This window comes from Aedes aegypti, chromosome 2 (genome assembly GCF_002204515.2).
Source record: "Aedes aegypti strain LVP_AGWG chromosome 2, AaegL5.0 Primary Assembly, whole genome shotgun sequence".
NCBI classification, from domain to species: domain Eukaryota; kingdom Metazoa; phylum Arthropoda; class Insecta; order Diptera; family Culicidae; genus Aedes; species Aedes aegypti.
The window spans coordinates 402,514,727-402,541,026 of NC_035108.1; the positions used below are offsets into that span (position 1 = coordinate 402,514,727).

At 38.8% G+C, this 26,300-nt stretch overlaps 1 protein-coding gene across 21 annotated transcripts in view; it reads right to left on the reverse strand.

Moving 5' to 3' along the window:
• Positions 1-26,300, reverse strand: part of LOC5566784 (phosphatidylinositol 4-phosphate 5-kinase type-1 alpha) — a 163,949-nt gene that overhangs the window by 122,618 nt on the left and 15,031 nt on the right. For all 21 annotated transcript variants that reach the window (XR_002500869.1, XM_021847182.1, XM_021847178.1 and 18 more), the window contains one exon: positions 25,134-25,180. Coding sequence is in view for 20 of the 21 variants with exons in the window: in XM_021847182.1 (XP_021702874.1) it covers positions 25,134-25,180 (47 nt within the window). In the remaining variant the exon portion in view is untranslated. The remainder of the gene's footprint in view (positions 1-25,133; positions 25,181-26,300) is intronic.

The window sequence follows — 26,300 nt, forward strand, 5'->3', positions numbered from 1 at the left end:
ATCATCTTCATTGAAATCTATTTCCCAACAACGAATAATTAAAAAAACGATCCTCTAATATAACAAAATGTTTGTTAAATATATTATTAAATATATTACACATTTTCTATAGTAAACTTGTTTTTATGGTAAGAACAGCAATAAAAATATAACTTATCCTATATGAACCTGAAAACCAAAATCAATGAAAATGTTTATTTGAAACTTTTCCAAATTAATTTTGAGCGCTATTGTATATCAAACTGTTAGATTAGACTATTCTTACATTTACAGTAATTAATATCAAACTTTGTATTGAACTTCTCAATTCCAATTTTTTGTTTCAACCCAGTCATTAAGGAAAACAAATTGAAAAAATAAAGGGGGGGGGGTGCTTGATATGCTACGTATTTTCCAGGGGGGAGTACCAGCATTTGTGACGAAATGCTATGAGGGGGGAGGGGGGTGTAAAAAATAAGTGAAAAAATGCTACGTCATTTATGGACGGCCCCTTACGCCCTTATTCCAGCACACGTTTGAATTGAGAATTCTCTTTTCGATGGAATTTTAGGAGAAGAGTCAGGAGGAATCTTGGAAATATTCATGCAGTTATCATAGGAGAATATTTTGAAGGCAAACACTTAAAGAATTCTTCCACATGGAATACATATCAAATCCTTATAGAACTCTTTGGATGTATCCATGCAAATCAAGAAGAAATTTCCGGATGCATCTTTTAGACAACCAAAGTAGAAAATAATAGAGCCATCATTGAAACATATCTAGGAGCAAACCGGAAAAAAAATCTCGGAGAAAACACTAGAAAAAATTCTGAAGGGATTCTTACCGGTTTTCCTGTAAAGTCTTTTGTAAGAAATTCCTGGATAAAGTCTTAGTAGAAGCTTGGAATGAGCTATGCAGCAACCTCTAGAAATTTACAGGAAGAATTCCTACAGGAACTCATGGAGGAATCACTGGAAGAATTCTTGGAAGTATTCATGAAAGAAACAAGAAATATTTTCAAGTTGGATCTTTTCTACCCCTAAAGTCATTCATAGGGATTCTTCTTCTTCTTCTTCTTGGCATTACCGTCCTCACTGGGACAGAGCCTGCTTCTCAGCTTAGTGTTCAAAGCGCACTTCCACAGTTATTAACTGAGAGCTTTCTTTGCCAAAGTTGCCATTTTCGCATTCGTATATCGTATGGCAGGTACGATGATACTCAATGCCCAGGGAAGTCAAGGAAATTTCCATTACGAAAAGATCCTGAACCGAAGGATTCCTTGCATAAAAATATTCCTATTGGAAATTTTCCGGTGCAAAATTATTTCGATCACGAATTTAGGCATCAGGAAGCACTGTGCTTTGGTCGTGATTAGTCTCGTCACTACCAGGGAACCATCATACCGCCGGCACGGCAGCGACCGGGGAGATGGGGAAATGCTTTCTCGTTTCGCTAAAGTGCCCTCCAATAAAATCCAAGTGTTGTTGATGATGTTGTTTGTCGGTCTCTGGAATCGGACGAGTCATCATCATTGCCATCGACAGACCAACTCAGTAAACCACAGTTAAATCACCAGCGCGCAGTTCTTCACTCGCTCCACCAATCCAGAACCCAGGGCTGGTATCGGCCAAGCAGCAAAATGATAAAGACCTATTGACTATAAGGATCAAACTAGTGTCCTAGTAAGTCTTACACTTATTCGAACACTCTGAGCAGAATCTCAAGAAAGAGTGAAAGTAGATGGAGTATTGTACCTTTTAATTCCCTCGTAATTGCATTATCTTTTAACAGATTCGCGTATTTCGACAGCCACTTGTAACCTTCTTCAGTGTCAGTTACTCATACCCACGTGATTCTTAATAAAAGTAGTCGATCAAAGTCGTGCAAAAGACATTAGAATAGAATTAGACGATTAAAATCGTGTCTGGTTCAGTTGTTGAAATTTCTAGTGTAATTCATGAAATAATTTCTAGGCTACTGAAATTCAGGTTTGAGTTCTGGACGAGAAGTAATTTAACAATTTTTGGTTGGAATTATTGAGTCTTTGGCTAATCTTCCGAAGCAGTTTTATTGAGATTCTTTCAGAAAGTAGATTGAAGATTTCTTCTACAGTCGTAGAAACAGTATAATAGCAAATCTGTCAGATATTCGTCCTGGTTTTCGACAAAATTTGTGTCTTGGCCAGAATTTAGGCATTTTTGCCAGGATCCACTTCAAAAATATTTAACTATAGTTTTTTTTATCATCAGATCACATAAACAGTGATTTTAGTGACCATTTTACTGAATAAAGTTACTTTTCTGTTGCAACTAGTGACTTTTTAGGTTGAAAGTAGTTATCAAGTTACTAAAAAATGACTCGATACCAGCCCTGCAGAACCACTCCATCCCGCGCGTGCAAAGCCAAATAACGTGTAGATGGGGATAGGACACGAGTCGATGAAGATGAATTTGCACCGGGGGCTTCGATGATGAAATTTTCAAGAGGCGAAAACACCGGTAAATCAGAAACAGGCGAAATACCAATCGCCGACAGACAGAAGAGCCCACAATCGTCACGTAACTGAAAATCTGGATGAGTTGAGATGCCCAAGAGAATGTGGATTGCGGAGGGCTTTAATTGCTTTCTGTTTTTTGCACCTTTTTCTACATAGGTATTTTGGGGAAGGCAGAGCACGATGATGCCGTGGTGTTCAAGGGTCACAAACAGTCAGCCAAACGAAACGTTGAAAGCATCCGGATGGAACGAAATTCGTACGGGAAGTGTATGCCGGAATTCCGTTAGGCATTTCGGTTTGGCATTATGACTTTTATGAGGGGGTGACTTTTTGTTTGTTTTGTTCGGTTCGACATTTATGCAAAAATTCGTTCGCATATTAAATTTATGTGAATAAATCAAGTGCTCAACTGATGTTCGGATAAGTAGAGATTTAATACCCGAGCAGAAGGTCCATACGTGTCAATTTAATTGTTTTCAATTTTTGTTATCATTCTATGTGTTTCAGTAGTTTGATATCAAATATATCTTGAAGTTAAAACATTCATAAGTATACAAAATGTGAAAACTTTCGAGAATTCACGTATGGCTAAATATGGAACCACTATAGCCATAACTGGTACACTTTCACTAGCTCGAATTTAAAGAGCTCTGTAAAGGTTCCATGAAATAAGCCAAAAAATCGCGCTATGAACAAATATAGTTCTCATTTAAACACTATAGAAATAATCTTAGGAAAATCTTTACCAATAGAAAGTAATGTAGAATGAAATGAAAGGGTAGAACTTGTGAAGTTATGTTCCTTAAGGAAAGAAAGTTTTTTGAGTATTCTTTAACACTTATTCAACATGTCTTGTTGTGGAAAAAAATCTTTGGCGATAATTTTACCTTATTTCATGCCAAATAATATACCCTAATTCACCTCTAAATTTGTCACCTTCTTGGGATGTAATGAAACTCAGACCGTTACCCGACCAAACCGACTGTAGCTGCTGAACGACCAGGAGCAAATAACGCAACGGAATGTTAATTCGCTTCGATTCCATCCCAAATCGGGAATGGCTTCCAAAGCGTCGTCCCTCGCAGCAAAAGAAAGCTTTCAAATTGGTTCCCCCGCATCGAAACCTGCCATCCATCGGTAGTGGTGATAATTAATAACATATGCAAACGTGGTACTGCACGGTTAGCACCTCACTGGAGCGTAAAGTTTCACACTGTTGGCCAGTTTTGCGAACACTGCGCCCCTATGGCTCAATGCTTACGTAGGTGACAACGAACTTGTAACTTTTTCGCGGCCACCATCCAGCACCATTTCATTTCTAACGGCCAAACGTCACACACGTGTTTGCAAACAAAGTTGTGGGTACTTAGCGGAGCCATGGGAACATCAAATGGTGGATCCGGCCTTCGAAGTGGGTCAGGGCTGGTAGCAGAGTTCTTTTTTGAGACTTGGTAATTATTTTAATATTAGTCTCCAAAAAGTCCCTTTTTTATTGAGGGGCTCTAACGTCACTATTTTGTCACGTTTCCGCCTTAAAGTGCATCTATGTGCATAATTCTAGAGGCTCTAGAGAAACCTTCAGCGACTCTCACGCGATTATTTCACAGTTCCTTCAGGAATTTCTTCTCAGAACGGCAAAGCTTCAACAAGCAATGGCGCTTAAGCCTAGGCTAGTCAGCCTAGACAAAAGGAGGACATATCTTTGTCCCATCTCAGAGATGTCAGCACTAAGGGAGTGACACTAACTTCCTTAGCCCTGCCACTCTCTACTATTTTGCATATCCTCCAAATCTGAAACGGTTGGTACGATTGTCCCCGTTTTTTCTTTTTCAAAGTACCAACCCAGGATTTTTGAAGTACAGGCTTTGTGGTGTGTTTTCCCACGATTTTTTTTTTTTCAAAAATTCCTCCAGAGGTTATTTTAAGAAATCTATTAATAATTTTTCCAGTTCCAGGATGATAGTCTTCAATAAAACCTGGAAACCCTCATGTAGTTTTTCTAAAAATTTCTCCAGCATGTCATACTGGATTTATTCCTGCAGTACTTTCAATATAATATCTATAATGTCCCACACCATTAAACACAACAGCAATCATTCCGGTATTTCAGCTGATCATTTCTACATAAATTTCTTCATATTCCGTCCGATATTTTTCAAGGATTTTTTAATTTATGGATGCTACATTCACCGATATTTTTTTTTAAATAAATAAAAAATGTATTTGGAAAAAGCTTTCGGGGAAATGGTACATTCGGGGAAACAGTTCATTCGGGAAAATGGATTTCGGGAGAAAATCCTTCGGGAAGAAATCATTCGGGGAAATGTCGGACAATCCATATTGGAATCACAGGACCTACGCAGAAATTCGAGGATCCACAATAGAATTCCACGATAATCGCTACAATCTGTAGATCCTCACTGGATTCCTAATATCCACACTGAAATCCCAGTATCCATGCTGTAATCCCAGAATTCACACTGGATTCGCAGGATTCATACTGAAATCCTAGGATCCACATTTGAATATCAGTATTCACATTGGAATATAAGGAATTACACTGAAATCTCCGCATTTACATACCAGGGTTCATTTTAAAGTCCCAGGACACACACTGGAATACCAGGTTTTACACTGGAACACTATGATTCAAACCGGAATCCAGGAATCCACACCGGAAACCTAGGATCCCTTCCGATTCACATTACAATCCCAGGGTCTACATCGAAATCCTACGATCAATGCTACAATCTACAATGTAATTCCAGCATCTACAATGGAAATCCAGAATCCACACTGAAATCCCAAGATCCATTCTGCAATAACAAGATTCACACTATTGCGATTACACTATCCCAAGATCTACACTGGAATCTCACGATCACTGGAATATCAGGACTCACACTGGAATCCCAATATTCGCACTGAAATCGAAGGACCCACATTAGAAAACAAAGATTCACACTGTCATCCTACGTTCCGAATCACAGTCCCAGGATCCACTCTAAAATTCTACGATCTATGAAATAATCCCAGGCTTCACAGTTGAGTAAAGGGATCCACAATGAAATACAATAATCCACACTGGGATCCATACTGATATTCCTAGATACACCAGGTTCAAGAAATACTCAAAATTTATATGGCTGAAACAAAATAATGACAAATTTTGAAGTTTTTTTGATTTACTAGCATTTATACACTTCTAGACATTTTTAAGAGCCAGTTCGCGAGAACCGCAACCCCCTTTCCAAGGGAAGTTGTATTGATGTTCTCCGGTCAGGCTGAAATTTTCAGGGATTGTTCTACTATATAAAAGAAGATGTTTTGCAAAGTTTTAGATTTTTATATTAGGGGGAAGTGGGACAAAATGACCCCCAATGATTATTTCATGTCACTAAACATGCAAAATCACTAAAACTGATATAACTATAGTAAAACTGCACGGATTATGTTGAAATTTGGCATGATTACTCTACGTTATATAAACTTTAAGATCAGCATGGTATATGAATTTTGAAAGTACTTCAAATCGAGAAAATCAAGTTTTTGATAAAAAAAAATTAGTGATTTCCAAATCGATTTTTTTCTTACCAACCGAACTAGGTCAAAAAACTATATATGACGTTTTGTAGGGACACTCATGGGCTTTCATTTGAGGTATAACTCAGATATTCCGTTTCAAAAATTTTCGAAAAATTTTTTTTTTCGGGGTAGTGTTTAAACTTGAGCCATTTTGCGAGTACCGCAACCACCTTGTCTAGAGAGGTTGTATTGATGTTCTCCGATAGAGCTGAAATTTAGAGGAGTTGTTTTCCTATATGAAAGAAGATATTTCGCAAAATTTCAGATTTTTGTATTAGGGGGAAGTGGTACAAAATAACCTCTGAAGATTTAATAAATAAAAAATATACAAAATCAATTAAACTGCTATAGCTATAGTAAAAATGCACGAATTTGTATGAAATTTGGCATGTTTACTTTACATGAAATTCAAAATGTTAAAACTTGTATATGTTCTTAAGTCACCATTGATGAATAAGGATTTCTAGAAAAACTTTTGAGGAAATTCTACAAGATTTTCTAGACTATTGCTAAGATAATTGAATAAAAAAGAAAAAAATATCCATTGAATCTCTGGATAACATCCCGCCGGATTTTGTGAAGGAACTCCTGGAAAAGCATAGGACGAATCCCTAAAAAACTGTGTGGGAATAATCGAAGGATTTCTTGAAAAAAAAAATGCTTTGGTGTTAACTGGTGTGCAAACTTAAATGAAGTATTGAATATTCCATGGGTATTTTTTAAGTAATTCATTGAAACATGTTTGGAAAAACTCCAGTCATCTTTGGATAAAATGTTGGAAAAATTTTCGAGAAAAAAAAATGGGAAACTCAATAATAAAACCTTGGTAAAATTTAATGAAGTATTTGAAATGTTCCTAATAGATTCACTCGAATAGCCCCTTGAGGAATTTTTGTAGCAATTCTTTGGGAAACCCGTAGATAAAATGGCGTAAAAATTCTTGTCGGGTTTCGTAAAAAAAAATGCTTGTACAGTTGAAAACCTAATGAAAAATAACTGGAGAAAGCCATGTTGATTTTGCTGCTTGCAATTTCAAAGTGATAAAACTCAGTCATCGTAAGTGATATTGATTCAGGAAAGTATAAATACTTGCGCATATACCTATGCAGAAAGTGTGCTGATACTTTTTCAGCTATGTCAGAGCAAAACCAAGTGATTTTCTTAAATTTGCTATCGTGAGACAAATAAGCCACAATCATCGATCAGTATAAATTTCAATAGCGGCCTACTTCACATTAATCATCATTTGAAAAATTATTGAAAGAATTGGTAGAGGGATTTCTTGAAGAACGTATGGAGAGATTTCATTTAAAATACTATCAGGAAATACTACAAGTTTCTGATAGTATTTTAAATGAAATCCCTGGAGAAATCTCTTCCTGAAGCTGTGGTGAAGCAGAGAAGAAATATGAGAAGAAATTTATCATCAAAATAATCTGTAAGCAAGATAAGGAAAAAAAAAGAGACTTTAGAGACCATTTTGGTTAAAATAGAGACTTCAGAGACCTTTTATCAACAACAGATACTTTTTAGAGACTTGAATAAAAATAAAGAATTTCTTAAAAGAAACCTGCTACAGGTACTAGATATGTTAATCTTTCACTGATTAAATATAGAGTTATTCAAAACGTCAATCATGTTTTGGTAAGTCGATAAAATTCCATACTCTAAAGGAGCCTCACTGAACAGCGCAGCCGATTGTTTTTTCGATTGAAGAGAATATTCTTGCAAACAATGGTTGCTCTGGGGTATGACGCAAAAATCCTTTGTCGTAAACATATTTCATGATAGAATTACTGCCTCAAATTAATTTCCCTGATTGTGATCGAAATTCCCTGATAATTCTAGTTTTTTTCCAGGTTGAATAAAATTCCCTGATAATTCCAGGTTTTCCAAGTTTTTCCAGGTAGCAAACACCCTAATAATCACAAAATCTTGACTGATATTCGATGATCCATATTACAATCCTAGGATCCACACTAGAATCCTAGGATTCTCATTGAAATTCCCAGTTCCACATATTTTATTGTGGGCCCACACTTGAATATTCACATTACAATCTCAGGATCCACACTGAAATCCTACGATCCACACTACAACTCCAATATCCAAAAGAAAATCAAGGATTCACACTGAAATACCAGGATCCACATTCATTACGGATAATCCTGTAAAATATTATCCAAGATTTGAATAAATTGGTTTTTTCAATATTTATCTAGAAAGTCTTCTTAGACTTCCTCGAGCTTTCAGAGCTACTTACAGGAATTCATTATCATTTTCCACAGAACTTGTATCAGAGATTACGAGACTTTACGATTTTTTTCAGAATTTCCTTCTAGATTTGTTCAGGAAATTCTGCAATAATTTCTAACAACTTTCCTTGGCAATTCTCTGGGGACATTCCAGGGAAAACTCCTGGATAAATTATTTGAGAGCTTCCCTGAAAATTTCTCGAAGAATTTCCGGATAACATCCTGGGAGAATCTTAGGTGGAATTTCTGGAGCAATTCCTGGAGGTATTATTAGAAAAAAAAATGATTGAAATTCTTAACCAATCCTCAACGACACTAGGAAAAAAACCTTAGAAAATCGGTAGATCATCAGCACCGATTTGATGATATTCATCCAATCGTACTGAGGTTTCGACAATTTGTTTAACTAAAGTGTTCAGCTCGGAAAAATTCAGCAAAATATTGCCGAATGAGTTTAGTGCATAGTGAAACCCTAGACCACTAGCGTCAATTTTTCATTTTTGAGAAATTCGTTAATACATTCCTGGCAAATCATGGTTCTTCATTTCTGGTTCAGGTTACTTTGTGGTCTCTTTGTTGTTTCTGCATAATCTCTTTTTGGTTTCTATTTGGTTTCTTTTAGTTCTCTTTTTGGTGTCACTACCAGCCCTGAAGTGACAGGAAACAACAAGAGTCTCATTTTAGTTGCTTGAATCAATTAAGCTTGAAAAAGTAAAAAAAAAGAGGCGAACCTTTGATTACTCGGTTGTAAGTAGCTTTTTCAACGTTTCATTAATTATCACATTTTTTGGTCATTTGCTACAAGTTATTAACCTCCCAGAGCTGATGCGTTTAACTACACCTCGTGACGGACGTTCGTCTGCCTCTTCTAACTGCGACAAGCGACGACATACTCCATACACCATGTACTTCACTGCTGGTTGTAGCTACGTAATTTATGATCCAGTAATAATTCAACCAAATGAGCAGCATCGCAAGCAGTCGTCGTCGATCATTTGAAGGCAGCTGTTGAATGCACTTGTGCTTTGAATTCTTTCGCTTGCTCATTACTACCGTGTCGAGGTGTTGCTTTGGTTGGCGTGTAACTTAGCGGCAAGTTCTAATCTCAACGTTGCAATCGAACCCTAGCATACGGCGATCGTTGAAAATTCTAATGCACTTCGCTCGATTGTGTGGATAAACGAGCCAATGATTTGCAATCTGGCATTCTGTTCCCGCCGCTCGATGAACATTTGCTAAATATACTACCTGCATACTTATATAGGCGTAACTGCTCGCTATGATGATGCCCATGTGTGTCTACTACAAACAAGCATCATTTTTGAGCGAAAATTTATGCTAAATTATTCCAGATTTGATGTACGTGCTCGCGAGTCGCGATGATGATGATGAAAATATCTCATCTATGAAGTCAGTCGGAAACCGGTGTTTATCTGTCATTGTCAGCGACCGCACGACGAATAGAAATCTACAGAAAAATATTTGTTGTAATCTGCAATACCGATGAATATTATCGTCTTCTCATGGTGGGTATAATACGAACATACACATGCCTAGCGGGACCTTCTTTCGTCTAGGGGTATTGTCCGCGACTTCAATGCAAAGCAAAACTGAAGCTATCTGGGTTTGATTCGCGGTTAGTCCAGCATCTTTTCGTTATGGAAATTTACTTGATTTTTCTAAGCATACCCGAGGAGGAAAGGATAACTCGCAATCACTTATGCATACCTTGTTTTGGTATCATACCATAATTAGGTATTGTTCAGTTGTCAATACACTCTTAAAAAAATCTAAATGTACATGAGACTTAATTCAAATTACACACAAATAATCGAAGACGTAAACATAAATATCCTTATATTTACGTTTTATTTGATGTACACCGAAACAATCATAAATTTTCAATCCCCTTTCCAACAAATGAGTAAAGTTTCTAGTTTTACATGAGTCAAACCATGAAAAGTAGACACAGAGTCTAATTATGAATGTCATAAAGCGTAAATTTACGTGTTCTTTGACTTGTCTGATAGCGTCGGGCAGTTAACCGAACCAAACGTCAAATATAAACAGTGTCTCTCGTCGCGTTTTCAAGCTGCCTCGTCTTTCGCTAATTTTGTTCATTCCAAGAGTAAAATGAATAATTATTGTGTTACGTGGATAATGTTTTTACAGGGAGAGTTCTAAATTGTGAAACAAAACCAAAGTTGTGTCATTATTAGGATAAAATCTTCGTATTGCTACCAGTATAATCACCACAAACAACAGCCGTGACAAAGTCAACCCGAAGGAGAAGATTGTGGTTTTTCCTAGTTGCTGGCTTTTTCTTGTTGCTGGCTTTTTCTTGTTGCTGCTGTAAATTGCTTGCTGGACAAACGATCCATCGAAGAAATTTATCGAACTGAAGCTAGTGAATTCAATTTGCTGTTAAGTGTGACCAGAGAAAAAAATGTTGGTATTATTAGTGTGAAACAGTGCCCCATATTGTGTGTCACAAGATGAGTCTTATTCGTAAGTTCAACAAATTCTTAGGATGTAGTTTTTGGAACATTATGCGGTTTCCAATTGTCAAATAGGAGCCCCCGTCGAGAACCGCAAAAAGGTATGCATTTTCATTATATTCATTTAGTGGATTACTGAACACCTAACATAAAACAGAAATACACGTCAAGACATAAAAGTGAGCCAAAATGACTCGCTTTTACATCTTGACGTGTATTTTTTTTGGTTTTCTATGACCATGTAAATTTAAGAAGAGACGTAAATTTAAGTCTAAAGTCTCGCTTCTTTTATGTGCATCTGCTATGACTTAAATTCGCATGATTTTTTCAAAGTGTGTACCTCATTTTGGCATTATAATGGTATTTTAAAAACATGTTTAGAACTATAAAAAATACTTCATTTTGGTATTCGATAGCTATTGAGGACTGCTGGAGGTATTGAACTATTATTGAAAAAATCGCTTTTATATGAAAATCTATCCCGTATTATTTAGGTATTACAATACCTGATCTAGTTATCAGCTTGGTATTTGCAGAATATGCAAAAAGTATTATTTGAGGTATTTTACCTCTTATGCAGGGCTCATTCATACCTCATTCAGATTGTAAGTATTGGAAATTATCTGGTATGGAATACCTCAATTTGGTATTCAGTAGTTATTTTCTTCTGCTCGGGTAGAGTATCATCGTACCTGCCACACGAATGCGAAAATGGCCACTTTGGCAAACAAAGCTCTTAGCTAATTCCTGTAAATGCTCATAGAAGCAAACTCTGTCCCAGTAGGGATGTAACGCCAAGAAGAACAATTTGCCCAGCAGCGTTATCGCAACGCCTTTGATTGCGGTACACAATTCGCAGCAGGTCATCAACTTTGTTCCAGCACTCCGAGGAAGAGAATACGGCTTGCATTGAAAATGTATGATTTGTACACAGTTGTAAATCCGTTGACGGCCAACAGCCGGTCCGTCGTAGTGATAACGGCGCCATTTGTTTTGCGATTTTCTTCCCGAAGGCAGCTTCCAGTTCTAGTTGTTTACGGCGAAAAATATCAAAACATCAGTACATAATAACTTAGCACTAAATAAATATCAACAAGGATGCAACGGTCGAATGGGCGTGAGGTCGAAGGTTGAAGGGTGTTATTTGTTATGAGTTGGAAAAAAAACTTCTCTCAGGAATTATCTAGGTTATCAGATAATTCCTGGATATATGATTGCTAGATGAATTCTAAGATTTCTATTACACTTCTTGTGAGTCTCTAAGCCGAGACTAAGTGAATTCTTGGCATAAGTTTGAAGACACTTAGCGATTTCTGCGATCTATGACTGATTCTTGATAAGAAATTGTTTCTCGACTTATGACGAAAACCTTATCGAACTATTTGTTGATATTTATTATATGGACATACAAAGAATCTTTAGCAGATTCTAGATGATACCCAAACGGAATCTTATTCTTAAGGAAACACATAATTTCACATTCCACAACATTAAGAGCACAAGGACTTCATCAGGGTGTCTGCTCATTTACAGAAATGTAAGTCCCTGGTATTTCCAGGTTTTAAAAAAATAACTCCAGATTCATGATATTATTCAAAATATATTATAGATGACTGAAAATTTATTTTCAAAGATAAGAGTTTGACTTCAAAAAAATCTAACGACAAATTGCAAAGTATTTAAAAGAAGGTGATTTTGTTCTAGAATGCTTATCAAATGATCTGAAAGTGTTTTTAATCTTTTTTAATATTAAAAAAAGGTCGTAAAAATCCGTAATTCAGCGCACCTAAGACATAATTCCGCGCATTTTAGAATATTTCTAATAAATTGCAATTGATTGTTAATAGCAATTTCAAGTGCAATTGTGATGTATTATCATCATATACAGATAGCGATATGGGAAAAATATATAATAGCGTTAGCATTAGCGTAGTTACGGTATACTTCGTAAATTGGATACTAGCAACATTCAAGTGTCATTTGATAATCTCATCCAGACTGACGGTATGGGAAAAATATAAAATGTTCATAAACTTCGAAAAACTTTGAACCAAATACGCTGATTTAAGGCGCTTTACTATACTCTATTCGAAATTAAGAAAAGTGTCTCCCCCTAAAATTAGATTCAGATTTATGGATATCACCGACGGGAATTTGTAAAGAAATCTCTAAAGTAATCTCTGATTAAACTTGTATACGTTCTTAGCATGCTTTGATGAATGACTATGATGATCTCTGATTCTTGCTGAAATGTTTTCTAGGATTCTTAATATATTGCTAAGATAACAAAAAAACACACAATTATTCACATATCCTACAAACCTAAGGAGATGAACCCGCCTAAGGCTGAAAGCCTCTATAATAAAGAAAATTCAAAAGTCAATCAAATCTTACAAGACTTTTTGATAAAATTCCTCAGAGATATTCGAACAAAAACCCTGCAGAAATATCTAAGGATGATACTAATAACCGCTGTAGTATTAAATGGTGTAGAAACTTCAATGAAGTTGTGAAGCGCCCATGAAGTTTTGGAAATTTTATCCAAAAAAAATATTCGAGAAATGTTTGAACCGCAGCAAAATAATATTTTGATAAAGTGCTGAAGTAATTTTTGGAAAAAACTTAACGAGGAACGGGGACGGACCTGGTGTAGTGGTTAGAACACACGCCTCTCACGCCGAGGACCTGGGATCAAATCCCATCCCCGAGATAGTCACTAAAATTTCAGTGACGACTTCCTTCGGAATGGAAGTAAAGCCGTTGGTCCCGAGATGAACTAGCCCAGGGCTAAAAATCTCGTTAATAAAGATAGAAAAAAAAATAACGAAGAACGCCAGGTAAAATTTATTTAGGAATCCTTGGAAAGGTCTATACTAGATCGAATAATGCCAAAAGAAATTTTTGTAACAATTCCTGATAGTACATCTACGATTAATTTTTAAGAATATCCTTATGAAAATTTCTTGGAATTATTGGAAAGTTTCTTGGAAAAATGTCGCAACGATTATTTTTTCAAAAACTCTGGAATAAACCTTTGTGGAAGAATATCCTTATGAAAATTTCTTGGAATTATTGTAAAGTTTCTTGGAAAAATGTCGCAACGTTTATTTTTTCAAAAACTCTGGAATAAACCTTTGTGGAAGAACACCTGTATGATCTGTGGAAAGTCTTCTAGCATCAATAAAAGGAAAAATCGGTGAAAGAACCAGTGAAAAAAACATCTGGAGGAAATCCTGGGATAATCGCAAGGTTTATTTCAGAGCAATCTCTATAAAAATTGCTGGAGACAGTGGCGTTGGAATGCTCTAGGATTTTCTGGGCCAAATTCTGAAGAAATTCCTTTAAGCATCTCTGAAGAAGTATCTGAAAGAATTCCAGAAGGTATACCTCGAGATATCACTAGAATTCCTGAAGCATTCCTCGGGATCTAACAAAAATATCTATAAGAACTTGTTAAGAAGTCGCGTAATAGCATCTGGAGGCTTTTCTCTAGGAATCGTTGTACCAGGATTCACTGCAAGCAAATTAAGGCAAAAAGTGACTTCAGAAACTTTGCACTTTATTTGAGCTGAAACGGTTGATTTTAGAAAAAGGTGTTCTATGACGAAGTTTTAGTGAACCATAGTAATCGATTGGATCAGATTTATTTGTTTTGCTTTATCCATTGCCATTGTTATTCGAGTCTGAAGAGTCCCTGAAGAAGAACTTGGGAAAGTTCATAAAGGAATCCTTGAGAAAATTCTCATCGCAAAAAATCTTGAAAAAGAAATCTAGAATTCTCCTGATGAGGGCTTGAAGGAGTCTCAAGTGATGATCATAGCGAACACGTTAGTGAATATCTTCAAAAACCTGTGATTTTTGTTTGACAATTTCAATCCTAAAGAAAAATAAAGCAACATCTGAAGAAATTTACAGAGGATCTTTACATTTTTAGAACACATCTAGAAGAAACCCTAAAGGATGTTTGTTGAAAAAAAACATGAATTTTCAAAAAAAACATCTTCTTAGTGCGGAATTCTAGAACGTTTTAGGAAGGATTCGTCGAATATTCGCCCGTTAGAAATATCAGGAGAGATTTTCAGACAGTTTTGGAAATCTCTTGAAGAAATTTAAATTAAACTATTGGTAGAATCTCTAGAGGAATGCCTAGAACAGGAAGTTTGTAAGAAAGAGGAAGAAATCCTTCGAGGAATCTCTAGATCAGTTTCTGGAGAACATTTTAGAGACATCACGAGAAACTGCTGATAAAAATTGTTGGCTAAATTCCTGGAAGCATGCTCGCAGAAATCTACGGAATAATCGATTCTTTGTAGTATTGGTGTCTGAATCTCAGATTTTTTTTTGGGTGTAAAATCATTCATCCAGGAATCTTAGTAAAGAACTAGACAATGTTGTTGAAATTAATAACTCCTGAATCCTAGGTGGAAGCTATGAAGGAATTTCTGGATTGATATTCAGGTGAAATAGAAAATTCGCGCAATAGGTTCTGAGGTAACTAGTGAAGTAATGCTTGTGAAATGACAGGTGATAACCCTGAATCAACACCTATATAACTTTTGAACGGATTGCAAGATAAATTTCTCGAGGTAATCTTGAAGAAATCTTCTAAGGAATTTTTGGGGGAATCCAAAACGATATTCCAATATTTGCGAATGTAAAGTTTTCCGTATTACAAGCTTCCAAAATCATACATGTATTTACGATAAGTTCCACATATCTAACAAAAGCTCCTTTAAAATCTCTGTATAATCAATCCCATTATCAATGTAATGAACGTTTCGCAGGAGACGCACTGGTTTTCAAACCATTCCCTGCTAAACATGAAGTGAAAGCTTTCGTTTAACATACATAAAATATTCGAATATCACCTACCTAAAACTTTCAACATTGAAAAATGTGTCTTAATGCGGCAGCTCTGTGGCAAACTTGTGAATGTAGGAGAAATTTAGTGACTTGAATAGTAAGATACTATAGGAGGAAATTGATTACTTCAGTTTGAAAATAACAGCTAAGGGCTTCTGAAACTAAGCTTTAGGAAAGTCTCAATTAGATCCCAGACAACCAAAATATACGTATAACAAAATCACCTGGAGGCTTTGTATGTGCAACATTTCACTTATAAGATGTCGCGAAAAGGCCTTCTACGTACAAAAGTGGAGACGATTTGCGTGCATATATTATGTGATGATTAACAACATACAATGCGAGTGTATAAATATTCTACCGAACTAACCTGTGATCTTATGCGACTCAACTTATTATAACAAATGATGATTTGACAGCTGCTACAGATTGATTCGACTCACTTTGTACGAGTGTACGCGCCGAAACAAAATGTACAAATGAACTCAGAAAAGCAGTGTTTTATGCGAGGAAACTCATCAATCTGACGAGTTCATCCACGGTGTTTTGCGGGTTTGATGTAATAAGTATGAATAAACGAGTTATAACGTGAACTTTCATGCGATTTCTGGTTGTCTGGGATATAGGGATCTGATTTGAGAATTCTAATGGTAGTTGCCCTATAAAATCCTTATGAAAACCTTAAGATTCATCTCAAGAATATGAAAAACCATATTGATAACTACAATTACTTTTTTGTTAAAATTCTTTAAATTTTACGTAGACTTTTCAGGAGGTGGATGTGTTAATATCTAAGAAAGTCTGCTTTGAAGAAGAGGAGTTAAAAAATTCCATATGTTTTTCTATTTAAAGAAGGGCTCCAGAAATCCCAATAATTGCCGTATCCTTCACGAGAGCTTCGAAGTGGTAAGCTATCAACAAAATACAACAAATCCAAACAATAAGGATCGCTTGTAATATGCCGAATTTTCTGAAAATATGATGCCTTACTTACTTACTTATTTGGCTTTACATCAATTATCTTGATAAAGCCTCGCCAACAATATTTCGCCAATTCCCTCGGTTCATGGCCGCTTCTCTCCATCCTCGACTGTGACCCACGCTCTCCAGGTCCTGGTGTACCTGGTCCATCCACCTAGCTCGCTGCACCCCACGCCTTCTTGTTCCGACCGGATTCGTGGCGAACACCATCTTTACAGGGTTGTTGTCCGGCATTCTTGCAACATGCCCTGCCCAGCGTATCCTTCCAGCTTTAGCTACATTCACGATACTGGGTTCGCCGTAGAGTTGAGCGAGCTCGTGGTTCATCCTTCGCCGCCACACGCCGTTCTCCTGCACGCCGCCGAAGATCGTCCTTAGCACTCGGCGTTCGAAAACCCCAAGAGCTTGCAAGTCCTCCTCGAGCATAGTCCACGCCTCATGCCCATAGAGGACTACCGGTCTTATGAGCGTTTTGTACATCGTGCATTTGGTGCGGGGGTGAATCTTTCTTGACCGCAGTTTCTTCTGGAGCTCATAGTAGGCACGACTTCCGCTGATGATGCGCCTTCGTATTTCCCGACTAACATTGTTGTCAGCCGTCAGGAAGGATCCAAGGTAGACGAACTCGTCCACCACCTCGAAGGTATCCCCGTCTATCGTAACACTGCTTCCTAGGCGGGCCCTGTCGCGCTCAGTTCCGCCAACCAGCATGTACTTTGTTTTCGACGCATTCACCATTAGCCCGACTCTTGTTGCTTCGCGTTTCAGGCGGGTGAACAAATCTGCCACCGTTTCAAATTTTCTCCCAATAATATCCATGTCGTCCGCGAAGCAAACAAATTGTCCGGATCTCGTAAAAATCGTGCCTCGACTGTTAAGTCCGGCTCTCCGCATGACACCTTCAAGCGCAATATTGAACAACAGGCACGAAAGTCCGTCGCCCTGTCGTAGTCCCCGCCGAGACTCGAACGAACTGGAGTGTTTGCCCGAGATCTTCACGCAGTTTTGCACACCGTCCATCGTTGCTCTGATCAATCTTGTGAGCTTCCCGGGAAAGCTGTTCTCGTCCATGATTTTCCATAGCTCTATGCGGTCGATACTATCGTATGCCGCCTTGAAATCGATGAACAAATGGTGCGTAGGGACCTGGTACTCACGGCATTTCTGGAGGATTTGCCGCACGGAAAAGATCTGGTCCGTTGTCGAGCGGCCGTCGATGAAACCTGCTTGATAACTTCCCACGAACTCGTTTGCTATAGGTGATAGACGACGGAAGAGAATCTGGGATAGCACTTTATAGGCGGCGTTTAGGATGGTGATAGCACGATAATTTTCACACTCCAGTTTGTCGCCCTTTTTGTAGATAGGGCATATAACGCCTTGCTTCCACTCCTCCGGTAGCTGTTCCGTTTCCCAGATTCTGACTATCAGCCGATGCAGACAAGCGGCCAACCTGTCCGGGCCCATCTTGATGAGTTCGGCTCCGATACCATCCTTGCCATCGGCTTTGTTGTTCTTGAGCTGTTGAATGGCATCCTTAACTTCCCCCATCGTGGGAGCTGGTTGATTTCCACTGTCCGCTGTGCTGACGTAGCCATCGCCTTCGCTGTCCTGACCTTCTGTGCCTGTGTTCTCTGCGCCATTCAGGTGTTCATCGTAGTGCTGCTTCCACCTTTCGATCACCTCGCGTCCGTCCGTCAAGATGCTCCCATCCTTATCCCGGCACATCTCAGCTCGCGGCACGAAGCCTTTGCGGGATGTGTTGAGCTTCTGATAGAACTTCCGCGTTTCTTGAGAACGGTACAGCAACTCCATCTCTTGGCATTCCACCTCTTCCAGGCGGCGCTTTTTGTCCCGGAATAGGCGGGTTTGCTGTTTCCGCTTCAGTCTGTATCGTTCCACGTTTTGCCGCGTACCATGCTGCAGCATTGCAGCCCGCACTGCATTCTTCTCCTCTAAAACCTCCTGGCACTCCTCGTCGAACCAATCGTTTCTTGAGCTCCGTTCCACATATCCGACAACGCTTTCGGCAGCGTCGTTAATGGCTGCTTTGACTGTCCTCCAGCAGTCCTCAAGAAGGGCCCTATCGAGCTCGCCCTCATCCGGCAACGCTGCCTCAAGATGCTGCGCGTACGCATTGGCGACATCCGGTTGTTTCAGCCGCTCGAGATTGTACCGGGGCGGGCGTCGGTACCGTACATTGTTGATGACGGATAGTTTTGGGCGCAGTTTCACCATCACCTGGTAGTGGTCGGAGTCAATGTTGGCGCCACGATAGGTTCTGACGTCGGTTATGTCGGAGAAGTGCCGTCCATCGATCAAAACGTGGTCGATTTGCGATTCTGTCTGCTGAGGTGATCTCCAGGTGTACCGATACGGGAGGTTGTGCTGGAAATAGGTGCTTCGGTCTGAACTCCTCCTCCTGGCCAACCTGAGCGTTCAAATCTCCTATGATGATCTTGACGTCGTGGCTTGGGCAGCGGTCGTACTCGCGTTCGAGCTGCGCGTAAAATGCGTCCTTGTCATCATCAGTGCTTCCGGAGTGTGGGCTATGCACGTTGATTATGCTGAAGTTAAAGAATCGGCCTTTGATTCTTAACTTGCACATTCGTTCATTGATCGGCCACCACCCGATCACGCGCCTTTGTATATTACCCATCACTATGAAAGCTGTTCCCAGCTCGCGTGTGTTGCCGCAGCTCTGGTAGATGATATGATTACCTCTAAACGTTCGCACCAATGCTCCTGTCCAGCACACCTCCTGCAGCGCTACGATGTCGAAACCGTGGGTCTTCAGTACATCGGAGAGTATGCGAGTACTTCCAATGAAGTTGAGAGATTTGCAGTTCCACGTACCGAGTTTCCAATCGCTAGTCCATTTTCGTCGCTGTGGTCTTTGCCGATTGTTCCGGTCCGTATTCTCTCGTTGACGTTCCTGTGCTGATGTGTTTTTACGGTTGGCTTGCAGGGCCTGACACCAACCCCCTAGATTTCCGGAGGACCATTCCCCCTAAATGTTCGGAGGGCCATAGTGCGCAGTTTAGCTTAGAGTCCTTCTCTGGCACTCGGACGATGATCAGCCGCCCCTGACATGGGGAACAGACACTGTTGTGAGTCGCTCCTAACGTGGAGTACAGACGCTCCAGGTTTGCAAAAGCAAACCCCCCCTTCCCTGTCAGCATACGACCAAAGTTCCCACCGGGGGTTGGTTACCCGATCTTCCCCAAGGTTACTCGTACCCCGGCCAGTACCACGAGGAGGTAGGGATAGGAGTTGCTGGGCAAGAGGCTAAGGACCGCACAAAGGGGTCTATTTTATTCCTGCAGGTACACGAGGTACCAATGGTACGCCAAGCCCAGCCATTTACCGCGCCGAAAATATGATGCCACATCATTGAAAAACCGGATGTCAGACCATCTCTTGTAATGATGATTAAGGGACAAAATTGTCGAAATACAAAACGTCAGATGCCAAAACGTCGAATCCCAAAACGTCGAAAGGTACAAAGCGTCGAAATCAGCGAAATTTTAACAGTGATTTGGAATTGTTCTCTAGATCTATTTTTTCGCATCTACCTCGTTTGCACATAGTGAGTTTTTTATTCTTTCGGAAGAGCATCATTCTTCCTAGAAATTTTCCTTTCCTTCCTATATTCCCATTTCGAGGTTTTGTCCTTTCGACGTTTCGTCCCTTCCACATTTCCTTTCGACGATTTGGCATCCGCCGTTTTTTCTTTCGATGTTTTGTCACCCAACCTGTTATGATAGGTTAGAAACTAGGTATAATTCTTAACCTAAGATTTATGACGGACATTACTCTGAATACGCCTTGAGATATCCTTGGTGAATTTCTTAACAGATTTTTGGTTTCGTAGACTAATTCTCCGATAATTCGGACAGAAATTTCAACATTTGTGCTAGAAATTGTTCAGAAAAAACTAAAAAAAAATCATTTTAGCAGAAATTGTTTAATGAATTCCATAAAAAATCTGTAAGAATTCATGGAAGAACTTCACAATAACCTCTTTTGCGAGATACGCGAGAACATTTACTAGTATCCATTCTATTTTTTTTTTTTTTTTTTTTGATTAGGTATTTCGTTTCTTGCCTTTCCTGTCGATACATCTGGAAATCCTGCACACTGACCTTTTTGGAAGAATTTCTGGTCCTAATATATGGAACAATTTCTACAAGTCTGAAGGTATCTTTGGATATATTTATAAACAAAAAGAAGTGGGTGGCTAAAGTTTAATCAAAATTTTGAAATTATGTGAGCAAAAGTCTTCACGTTATATAAGGTTCCAGAAAATTGGCTTAACAACAGCCCTAGGGTAGGCTTTGGAAGAATTTAAGAATTCTTCCAGAAATTTGTACAATAAAATCAGGAGGAAGCTAAATAGTTTCGTAGAGCGTGCGATCGCACTGAGAGCTCAACGCATACTGAATTTCGTGCCGGCAAGTGTTCGGCTTATAGGTATGCGGCTGTAGAGCGTAAGAACTCAGCATCCATAAACAATTCGCTCTCACTTGCTTTCGAGTGATACAAACGTGAGCGTGTTGGGGGTTTGGCATTTAAGTCCGAAAGAGACATGGATTTGCGAAAAGAGATGTGTTTATAGTTAGTACTCGGATTCAGTTTGGCTTTCTATTCCGCAGAATCATAAGGTGTTGTGTAGCTTAGTTGGTTAAAGCGCCGGTCTAGCGTACACGGAGTCGTGAGTTCGAGTCTCACTAGAACGCGTATTTCTTGTCTTCATGTCTCAATTTGTCAAACAAACACACGGTGTCTTCTGATTACAAGTTGCCAAAACTAAGCTTTTGGCGTAGTTAAAGGAAGAATCAATGCTTGAACTACTGGTTCTCTGGGTGAAGTCCATGAAATTAAAAAAAATGCCTGTTACATTCATCTTTTACGATGAATTTCTGCAGAAAAGTACCTACAGAATGTGCTAGAAAAAAAACTTGAACTAATCCTTTAACCTAATCGATTGCTGGTGAAATTGGCGTTAGAAATCTCAGAATGCGTTATGGAAAACATACATTGATGAATTCACAGTAATTAGTAAATCTCAGGAAGAATCGGGAAATTTCTTATTTTGATGGAAATCGGGTAGATATTTAGGATTGCTTGACTGTAATTCAAGGATGGAAATCTAGTGATCATGACAAAATCAATTATGCATCGCAGTTGTCTTTTTCATGCGAGCATAGTAACAACGATAAACTATTAGTCACCATGTCCTACAACAAACTCTGCTCCGCGAGAAATGGATCGCTCGGCATGTGTCCTAACGATCAATTGTTCGCAAACCAAGTCCTAACTGTTGGAGGGTTTTTACGCTTCCAATCCGCGATCCATGTATTCCATTTTCGATCCAAAAGTCAATCGGGCAAGGCCGTGAACGCGTTATGATTCATGTTAATCGCGACTTGTTACAAGATCCGACAAACGGGTTGTCCAGCGACTAACAGTGCATCGGATGCTCCATATATCCTTACCACACGCACTTAGTGAGGTGTTGAAATAATGCTTCTACAAGAGTGACAGCCCTCTTGTACCATTCAAATACTGTGATGTTAGTCGCTAGCGGTTATTTTTTCCATCTCTGGTAATAAACATTTTATGAAATTAATGCCGAGAACTTCAACTGATTTCTAATGAGAATAGTAAAAGATACCTGACATCATGACCTTAGCGTATTTCTGAAGTTATTACTGACGAATAAAAATAAAAAAAAAAATAACAAAATCATAGGAATATTTTTTTGTTGATACTGTTGAAATCCTTGGTAGTTCTCTGATGAGCTCCTCAATGGATATCAAGCAGGTTTTTTGACAGACTTGTTTGCATTTCTAGAATATTGTTATGTGTTTTTTTCTAGATAGATGTTAAGACCCTAGTTATATTCTTTTGCTGGTGATAATTTCCTTAGCCTCTGAAAAATAGTAAGATATATTTTAACTTAGAAAAAAATTACATAAATACAAGTTCTAACATATTAGAGTTTATATTATCTTTCTATCGAGACTTTCAGCCGGTGGAGTTAATAGCCCAAATTGAATGTTCTGATCATTAAAAAAATCTGAGTGAATCCAGAGATGTATCTATAAAAAGTTCTTAGATGAATTACTAGCGGATTTCATGGAAGCACCTGCGAAAAAAATAAGAATTTTTCCTGAAAATGTCTTATATATCTATATATCTATCTTATATATCTATCTAAAAATGAAAATTTATAAAATAATGTGAAAATCATAATAAACGTAATTCTAACGTTAGAAAAAAAAAAACTAGCCTGGTAATGTAACAGAGACAACCACTAATATACTCCCCTTTTTTCTATCATCAATCAACATTGAAAGTTTCCTCCCTCCAAACTCTAATGACTGGCCAACAAAACGGGAGGAAAACCTTGTCGTGATTTTCATCGTGCTGCTAGCTATGCCACCACCGGCAGAAACCGCGCAAATTAGTTCTTTGGTTTGGCCCCCGCAATAACGGCACACGCTCGTCGCCTATTGCCATCGCGTAGCCTTGTAGGGATTTCTGCCACACAGAAACTCTCCGAAACGTCTTTGAACCGAGGAGACCGTTCCATCAGTGCTGCACAAAGTACGATAACCTTCTAGCGCGCAACACCGTACGGCACAAATTAAACGAATCAAGCACTCGAACTTGACTCAGCTGTCCCGAGAGTGTGCGGCTGCAATTCGGAGTCAGTCAGCCAGCTAGCAACAATCTACTTATCCAAAGAAGTTTCGGCGTTTGTTGATTCTGCTTATTTCTGGCACGACGCAAGGTTGACGAATGCGCTGATGCCGCAAAAGACGTCGTCGCGTCGCTAGTTTCTTTCACCTGTCGGGCGCGTTTTGGGTACCACCGGTATGGTGGTGTAAAAGTTCACTGACTATGACAAACAGGTTGGTTGAATATCCAGCCAAACATATTAATGAATCAACAGCCACGCCGGTTCCGGCTCCAACGGCGACTACGACGGCCCAGCGGAAGTATGCGTGTGTGTGGCGATGAAGAAACGGAACCTCCTCATATAGGGGAGTATGGCTCAATATGCACCGATGGTGTAAAATGGCTTGATTCATTGAATAATTCCTAGAACGATTCAATATGTATTTTTTGCCAATAAACACACAGATTTTCCTTGAATTTTCCGGTATCCATGGAGGAGCTGGGTTTATAACTCGTTGTTCTTCATACTAAGTGGGATGGGTAGACCCATCCATTCGGTCATTTTGAACCTCCTCATTCCAACTTTTCAACACGATTTGAAATCCTATAACAGCCTAAATTAGCTAAATGTGTTCATGGTGGTAGCTCTTCGATTGGCTTTAAATGTGGATCTTATTACGAGTGAACAAAAAAATCATTAAGTGGCATTTGAAACCATTTTACCCTAATATCCTAAACAATGAGGTGCGTTGCACACTCAATCTGTTCGGTAAAAATAACTGGGTTTTGGAATTACCGAAAAAGTCAGTAAACTAAAAATAATTGTCAAAAATCGAAAAACAGAGATTTTTCACTGAAATTTTGCAGAGAGCTTTCTTTTTATATCATATATCGATAAAAAATAAAACATGGTGGAATTTGCTTTTCAATTACGCGTGGCGACAGTTTTCATTTTACTGACTTTTTCGGTAGTTCCAAAACCCAGTAAAATTTTACCGACCCCAGTAATTTAATCTAAGTGTGTGGTTATTTTGGTTCGTTGTACACCGCCTCCAAACAAGACAAAATTGTTAGAAAGGCGCTCGTACAGCTGCTAACTAGCTTTGATCGAAACAATAACGTGCTCCTCACACTCGGTCGTGATTAAGCTTCTCTGCTGGGTCATTACTATTAATCTACGGAGAAGGTTAGTTTACGTGGCATCGGATGAGATTGTTGCTTGCTTCTTTGTGTGGAAGCGCGTCACAGAAAGCGTGCTGGCAATCGCAATGTTCTATTATCCTAATGGAAGGAAGTGAACGATTTTTCGTTTCAATGAATCGATTACTGCAGCACGCGGTGTGCACATAATCACGTCGTCATATAATTGTGTCCTAGTTTTAAATCCCTGAGGATGTTACGAATCGTGATGAACATTGAGAAGGAATTTACTTCCATTTAGCTTCGAATCGAGATCCAGTTGAAACCCAAATCCATTTCTTTATGTGGAAACTTCAAGTTTAAACCGTCTTTGTTCTGACCAGTCGCCTGTGGAACTGCAACACGTGATGTGTAAATTTGGACCATCTTCTACCCACTTCAACGTGTCCCCTTTCGTGTCATTCTCTTTGATCCACCTACATAACCGATTGGGTCGGCATCACGGCATCCCTGCCAATCACATAAACGCTGTGTGAGGCCAAATGTCAAGCAGAAACGGAAAATGTGTCCACCACTTGCGCCCAAACGGACGAATAAACCTAAGCAGGAAGGAAGAATAAGGGCTGCGCCTTTCGGAACACTTACGCCATCGGAGAGCACTTGCTTGCCGGGAGTATCCTTGATGAATTTTCCTGTAATTTGACAAAAGAAAACAACGACAAATTAGTGAAATTGCTGTGACTAAGGCGGCATCGGTTGTAGCTATAAAATGCGAAACAGGAGAAAGTGACTTCTGATTTGTGTTGTGATGTAAAACACTCGTGTCGAAGAGGCAAGAATGGATGATGAAAGAAATTCCCGTGAAATATGTAGGCATTTGCATTTTTTTTTTTTCATTCAGCAGGCGTGACGGTTATCGCTCGATTTGATTGTGGCTAAGGCCATATTTTTTGGCACAGTAAGGTAAGAAGAAATCCGAAAGAGATGATTTGGCAGTTGCGGATTGGACTTTGTTTGACGAAACCAGTTGGGTTCCGTTCAGTCTCAAGTGAACAATGACGGTTTGATTTTTTTTTTTCGGTGGTCGAATATCTATTTCGCGGCTGTTTGTTTGTTTGATGACAAATTCCACGAAAGGCAAATTAATGCCGAAGCCGCCAGTAGTTTTCCATCGATTTCATTTTTCAGCAGTTTGGTGCTTTATTGGATGATTAGACTGTTTGCTGCCTATGGGTTTCTATTTGCGACGAGATGGTAATTGCAAATTTGGAGCATTATTTGACCGTTATAGAGCGAATACATCAATATTATATATGGTAATTCCAAGGTTTACATTAAAAAAAAAACTGAAACTTGACCTATATTATATTGTGTTTGGTGATCGTGGCTATGGTAACAATCTCATATGCTTTCTAGTATTTTATTGGTAACTTTCCATAATATAATGTACAGTTGTGTTCATAATAATAGCAGTGAAAGCCGATTTTCATACAAAATGCTCTACTTTGGCATGCTGTAACTTTGTTTCCTTAAGAGCAATCGGCATGAAATTTTGGCAGTGAACTACAAATATAGGGGGAGATCCCCCAGTATCGGACAGCACCCAATACCGGACAAAGTCGAAAAATTGAGAAATCATGGTCCAATCAAGATGGTGTATTAGTAGTAAAGGAAGCTATTATGGAGACTAATGTTTGCGTAGAATAACAAACACATCCTTGAAATATGCATGCCTTTTTGAAAAAGTACAAAAGATTGAAAATTTCAAAAAAAATGACGTATTGCCTTAATTTTGAGCCTATTTAGTAATTA